General features: G+C 35.7%; 2 protein-coding genes across 3 annotated transcripts; both read right to left on the minus strand.

Moving 5' to 3' along the window:
• Positions 1–153: 153 nt before the first annotated feature.
• Positions 154–1675, minus strand: LOC107272245 (grpE protein homolog, mitochondrial). The gene is made up of 4 exons (XM_015749216.2): positions 1402–1675; positions 622–1051; positions 451–534; positions 154–367 (listed from the first exon to the last, which is right to left on the minus strand). Exons 1-4 carry the CDS (start codon positions 1572–1574, stop codon positions 260–262), a joined length of 795 nt encoding a protein of 264 aa, XP_015604702.1. The 5' UTR covers positions 1575–1675; the 3' UTR covers positions 154–259.
• Positions 915–6599, minus strand: LOC107272241 (putative pre-mRNA-splicing factor ATP-dependent RNA helicase PRP1). 2 transcript variants are annotated; one of them, XR_003061142.1, is made up of 10 exons: positions 6421–6599; positions 5545–5897; positions 4778–5472; positions 4483–4713; positions 4203–4422; positions 3854–3976; positions 3590–3780; positions 3343–3505; positions 2891–3253; positions 915–1051 (listed from the first exon to the last, which is right to left on the minus strand). XR_003061142.1 is itself a non-coding variant. In XM_015749208.2 (9 exons), the coding sequence occupies exons 1-9, from the start codon at positions 6468–6470 to the stop codon at positions 3126–3128; spliced, it is 2154 nt and encodes a 717-aa protein (XP_015604694.1). In that variant the 5' UTR covers positions 6471–6599; the 3' UTR covers positions 2056–3125. The 2 variants fall into 2 exon arrangements, 1 of the variants encoding a protein (XP_015604694.1); XM_015749208.2 differs by lacking the exon at positions 915–1051 and having other exon boundaries at positions 2056–3253.
• Positions 6600–6622: the final 23 nt, after the last annotated feature.

The following is a 6622-nucleotide window of genomic DNA, read 5'->3' on the forward strand; positions in this document are numbered from 1 at the left end:
TTGTTGAATAAAACTCTATCGGAATATAAAGTAACTCTTGAGACCCCATAAGCAGATCAGTGACTTGGTTTTTTGTTTTTATAATATTCTGCTGCCTAAGTAAAAATATTCTTTTTATCTCTAGTTTTTGTACCTTTCAAGTGTCCTAATCAATTTAAATAAAAGTGAGTTATGGATATTTTATTGGATAACATTTAACACCAAAGTGCAAATATGGGTTTCAATGCCTAGGATTTCTTCACAGGCTGCTTGATCTGAATTACGCCTTGGCAACTCCGACAAGAGCAGGTCGGACTATTCGTTCATGTAATTTGTACCCAACTTTTGATACAACCACAACAGTTCCTGCCTCCTTACCTTCTACCTCCTGTTTAACAGAATTGACGTATTTTGTACAATGTTCTTAGAGTTAAATATATAAATGCACATTAAAAAATGTATGAAAATTACCTGCTCAAATAAGGCTTCATGTTGATTTGGATCAAATTTTTCGTTAAGTGGATTAACTGATGTTAACCCATGCTTTTTGAAAACCTATAACCAAAAATGTAAATTATATTAAACTCATTTATCTTAGCTTTGGTTTTAACATGAATCAGCATAAATTTATTTATTAGATACCTTCTGTAATTGAGTCTCAGTCATTATCAAACCTTCATATAGACTTTTTAAGTGAGGATTCCTGTCTGTAAGCTCATGTTTAGGTACACTTTCTGTAGCCTTACCAAGGATATCTGCCACTTCCAAGAGATCTTTGCAAAACCCTTGAATACCAAAAAGTTTGGCATCCTCAATCTGTTTGGTCAAACGGACTCTTAGGTTTTCACTATCAGCCAATGCACGCTTGTATTTGTCATTCAATTTGGCATTAAACTCCTTGAGTTCAGCAATCTCCTTATTTAAGAGTTCTAGTTCAGTCTTAAACTTTTTTTCTATTTCATTAGTATCTTGTACTGGAGGCTGCGTCTCACCACCTTCTGTCTTTCTCTCTTCAGTTGCTGTGCTAAATGCTTTTTGTGGAAATAATGAAGCATATTTTGGTCGTAATGTCCTGCAAATAAAAACATAAAATTTACATTCTATTAATGAATAAAAGTATACAATTTCATTTTTTGAATAACTCAAAAAAGTATAAGGTTCAACCGACTGAAAAGAACGTGATTTGTGCAACGTTAAAGAAAAAAAAGAACCCAATGAATTGCACTTATAGATTAGTTATAAAAGTGCATAATTATCAAATTTATTGTGTTAATTATATAACAATCGTAGGAAACGTATCAATTAGTAAAAAATTTCGACATTACCTAACATCTAACCTTAATCACGTTTTGGTAACGTACATTTTCCATCTAAAAAAAGCAATCAAACACAAGCAGGTTACAAAATTCTTAAAAAACTCACCGTAGACTAATGTTTTTATTAATTTGGTAGAAATTCTCGACTGCAAGACGTACAAATCTTACAGAAGCCGGCAAGGTAATTGATGCCATGATATTCTCTCGTTTGATTGACAAAAAAATTCGTTGCAATGACGGAACTTTCTGACGAAATACTAGAGTATTCTCATACCTCATGTGATCGTAGAATATTTATCTGAGTTGGTAAGCTCATAGAGGTTCTCAACCAACAATTTAAATCTCAGAAAACAGCGGTACGTTTAAACATTTTATAATGTATACAAAATTCAAAGAAAAACCGCACAACTATTTCGAGACATAAAGAGAAGGTAACAAGATTTCGTTATTATTTTATTGGAATGAAGTGTGATACATTATAATGAAACACCGTCCACATTAATAAACTTAATGAAATCATCACGAATTTTACCCCTCGTACGTTGTTCTCTTGCATTATTTACAAAAAACCAAGTGTTGCATTTATTAACATGTTTATAAATGCGAAACGTAGAACATTGAAGCATAATTTCCATTTAGAAAATAAAACTTGTATTACGATATCAGGGTGCAGTTTTAGTTAAAAAAACAGACTCTAACCGTAAGTTACGTTTCGAGCACACGTCCCGTAAGTCAAGCGTTTGGAGTAAGATGAACGTTCTACGTGTTGGACTTTTTTTTATTTTGACAAAACGTCATTTATGTGGGACTACAAGGTATTTAGTGGTACTACGCTGCTAACTGTGATAATTTGGATTTATCCAACTTATACTCTGTTGCAAAGTACTTTTGATATCTTTATGCTTTGTTTCACGTCACTTTCTTAGATGCTGGAAGAATATTGAAAACGTAAGATTTTTTTACTCGCTCAACTATTATCACATTTTCTTTCCTTTTCTTGTTATACAATAATTTTGCTATAGTTCTAACGATTCGCTTTCTAAAGTTTCATACTCGTGGTTGGACACACCATGACCATAAGGAACCACAATCTTCGCTGAAGTCGTTAAAACATAAATAAATAGAATTTTATTAATTCGGCGAGGAGTAAACTTTCGAAAGCGAAGGCATCTTTATATTTTCACGGATTAGTTTGGTACAGAAAAATCGATGGGTTTTTTTTTTAAAGAAAGAGCACGCTAGTGCACTTCTCCTTTGGTCGATAATTCTGTTTCTTTTTTATATAACCTGTTTCGACATATTCTTTAATATTCAATAGAAAAATTCGTTTATTCTGCCTAGCGTGACATTCCGAATGCGTTACTGTCTATCAACAAATTCTACCAGTAAAATCACTTAGTTGCTAAAGTTTTGAAATTGTACATAAATAACTTCGTCAGGTGATTTCACGCGGTTGCGTGCTTTTAGCCTGTGAATATTCTCAATTTTTAATTGGCTTATTTTTCCTGGCATGAGTGTGTAACCATAAAGTACTTTTTCTAATCCTCCACCGTACATAATTTTGCCTCAAGATTCTTAAAAAAATGCAAATTTACCTCGACTTATCACTTCTTCACGGTGAAACACAAAATCTAATTCTGTTGAATATTACTCCATAAAATTAAAAGATCGACGGTAGAGGGATTCATAATTTGCCAGGGGCAATTGCAAGTATACTCGTTCGTTCAGAGTGATTAATTTTCAGCGTTCAGGACAGAAATGGTACGATAGACAAATGTTATCATCAACCACTTTTTGTGATTTTCAAAGGGGGCTAGAAGGCTATTGAGGTTAGAAACCTTCCTGGTATTGTTTGGAATCTAATCGCCCTTGAATCACTTCTAGCTGTCTTTTAGCTTCACACTGTGGAAAATTCTGCAGATCATAGTATTGTGGTGCTATCTTCAATAACCAATCAGCTGTAACAAAAATAAAATAATTGAACAATAAATGAGCAATACAAATGTTATGATAAGAATTATACACTTGGTGGTTATTATGAACTCACGTTTTATATCTGTGACAGTTCTAATGTAATTCTTGGTCGTCAGGACAAATTCATTATAAATGACCCACTCTGGTTTGTGATCCAAACAACTACTTGGATGAAGTTGTACAATTTGGTTGTCTTTAATTGTAAGATAATGTCCTGTCCTCTCTAGATGAGCAACCTATTAATGATCATGATAAAGTGGGTTAAAATTTAAGTTTTGTATAGAGTTGTGAAAGTTGTGAATGGTGAACGAAACGCGTACCTGCATAAAGAAACCATTGACAAGTGCTTTTCTGATATTGATGTAATAATCCTTTGATGTAAATTCTGTTGAAGTACGTTTTAAGCTAAATCTGTCCATAATTCTGCTCAATTGTTGTCTGACGTTATCACCACTCTTCAATGACCGGTAGTTCACAAAATTGTCATAACACCATTGTGGGTCCTCAACATCTGTTGAGCATTGTTAATATTTATTAGCCGAGTGTTGTTCTTTTTAACATTTCAAAATGACAGAGATACTCACTCTGTTTGAATGCGTGGTAAACGTTCAATAGTGTCAGGTGATCACCGTCGATATGTGCGAATTTCATTTTGGCATCGTCCGCAGCCTTTTTGGCCTCGTTAGGTCTCACAAAACACTGTGGGACTAATACCATGTCAATCGTCAATACACCACCATATTACCTCACCACTCTTCTGAATCTAATATCTTAATCTGACGTATCAACAGTATTTTTTAAATTTTTTATGTTGATATTAAGTTATAGAGTGCAAATAGAATTTTGTAAATAAGACCTAGCGTAACCTGTGCTACCGAGGAACCAAGCGGGTTTCATAAGAAAACTATGAAACGATAAACCCCCATATTATACCTGAGAGCATTGCAGTAATGCTGAGTATTTCGTTGCTGCAATTGTGATTACACGAAGCGATGAGCATCTTTGCCAATTGTGGATCCAGTGGGAATTCCGCCATTACGGCACCCAAGTCGGTCAAGTTTCCATCGTCATCAAGTGCTGCTAAGTAGTTGAGTAGTTCTAGCGCTCGCATTAGAGTTTCCGGAGCTGGAGGGTCCATGAAGTCAAAGTGAACCTATTCAAGATTCAAATATTTGTCATCATAAACTTTATTCGTGTATCAAGTTTTACTTACCAAGTCATCAATTCCAAGTTTCTTCAACTGCAACACTACACTTCCAAGATTGGATCGTAGAATTTCTGGATAGGTATTCTCCTGCATCTCGTTCTTGTACGCTTTTTCTGTGTATAATCGAAAACATTTTCCGGGCCGCGTACGTCCTGCACGACCTGCTCTTTGCTGGGCGGATGCTTTACTGATTGGAGAAACGAGTAGAGATTCTACGCGAATTCTAGGATTGTAAACCTGTAGATAATAAACGTCATGAACAGCAATGTATATATTTACTGGCTGTATTACAGTATTGTACCTTTTGCTTGGCAAAACCGGGATCTATGACGAACACTACTCCATCAATAGTCAAAGACGTTTCAGCAATGTTAGTAGATACTACGACTTTCCTACCAATGGCGCCATTTGGTTTGTTTGGCGGAGCGGGTTCAAAAATTCTTTGCTGTAGATTCGGTGGAAGTGTTGAATATAATGGTATACACTTTAATTCACCAACATCTGGGCCAAGATTGTCCATCTCTCTTTTGATTCTCTTGCAAGCTTCTTCAATTTCTTCCTGACCAGTGAGAAACAAGAGTAAATCCCCAGCAACTTCTTCGCACATGTGAATCTGAATGACAGTTCTAATGGCAGCTTCAAGGTAATCGCGTTCTGGCTCCGGTGTGTAGAATATTTCAACAGGATGGGTTCTGCCCGGTACATTCATAAGGGGAGCATTGTCAAAGTATTGCTGGAACTTGCCAGCATCAAGGGTTGCACTCATAATAACGAGTTTTAAGTCTGGTCTTTGTTTGATAACTTCTTTAAGAACACCCATCAATAGATCGGTAGCTAATGTCCTTTCATGAGCTTCGTCAAGTAATATTACTTGGTATGTATCCAGCATGGGATCTGACATTCCTTCTCGAAGAAGCATACCATCGGTCATATATTTTAATACAGTTTTTGATGAACTACAATCTTCGAAACGAATACTGTATCCTACTTCTTGACCTACAAAGTAATTACAGAAATAATACTACTGTGACTTGTTATTGCATATTAGGAAGTAAAGTGAATAATTACCAAGAGCAACGTCCATCTCTTCTGAAACTCGCTGAGCCACAGACATAGCTGCAACCCTTCTTGGTTGTGTACAAGCAACACCTTTTGTTCCCATAGATAAAGAATGTTCCACGCACCATTGTGGAATTTGGGTTGTTTTACCAGAACCAGTTTCTCCCACAAGTACTATACATTGATGCTGGGCAAGAAGCCGCATAAAGTCTGCACGATACTCAAACACAGGTAACGTGATTCTTTTCTTATAGAATTCATGATACCTAGGTGTGTATGGTAGACCCGTATAAGGATTAAGTTGAACTTGATTTTTTGGTGTTGGAGGAACGACAGCCATACTATTAGATGTTGACCCAACTCTAAAATTGTAAACAGACAAAACCAATTACATTCATCCCAAAAAACCTTTTAAATTTAATCAAGACACGTGAACTACTATACAAAATCTACTAAAATGTAGTTTCACAACCTATGACTATTCTTTTTTAACTCTTCTTCGTTATTGGTTATAAGTAAACATAAATTAGAAAACTATCTTATTCGGCATAGTTTGCCATCGGATGTTTATTTCTGGAATCAGGTGTATAAGTTTCAACATGAATTTGAGAACCACTGTTCGTGTTACAGACAGTGGTAGAAACTTGGAAAATTAGAAAACAGAAAATACGACGTTCGAAAAAGATTATGATTTAAGTCCCCTGGCTAAAGAGATGTTACAGTGAACATAGTGATGAATAAAATTTTCGAAATGATCTCTTGGAGATAACAAAATTGTAGTAGTCAATCGCGCGGCAATATCGAAAAAAAATTTTTTAACAATGCACATGGCAAAACCAGCCATTCCATTAGGAGTCGAGTAAATACATTTTAAAATACACTCACGGTCTTCTCTTGATATATGGGTCCACGACTTCAATTCTACGCTTGGACATCACGCGTTCTTGCCCGCGAACAACTAAAAAATAAGAATTTGTTTACGGGACTTCACGCGAGGCGTCACAAAATGGCAAGCCAGCAGGCCACAGCTCACAGCTTTCATGATCGGTCAAACTGGTCTGTATCCACATACAAATCTAGATGGCAC

The sequence above is a fragment of the Cephus cinctus genome, unplaced genomic scaffold (genome assembly GCF_000341935.2).
Source record: "Cephus cinctus unplaced genomic scaffold, Ccin1 Ccin1_scaffold1146, whole genome shotgun sequence".
NCBI classification, from domain to species: Eukaryota; Metazoa; Arthropoda; class Insecta; order Hymenoptera; family Cephidae; genus Cephus; species Cephus cinctus.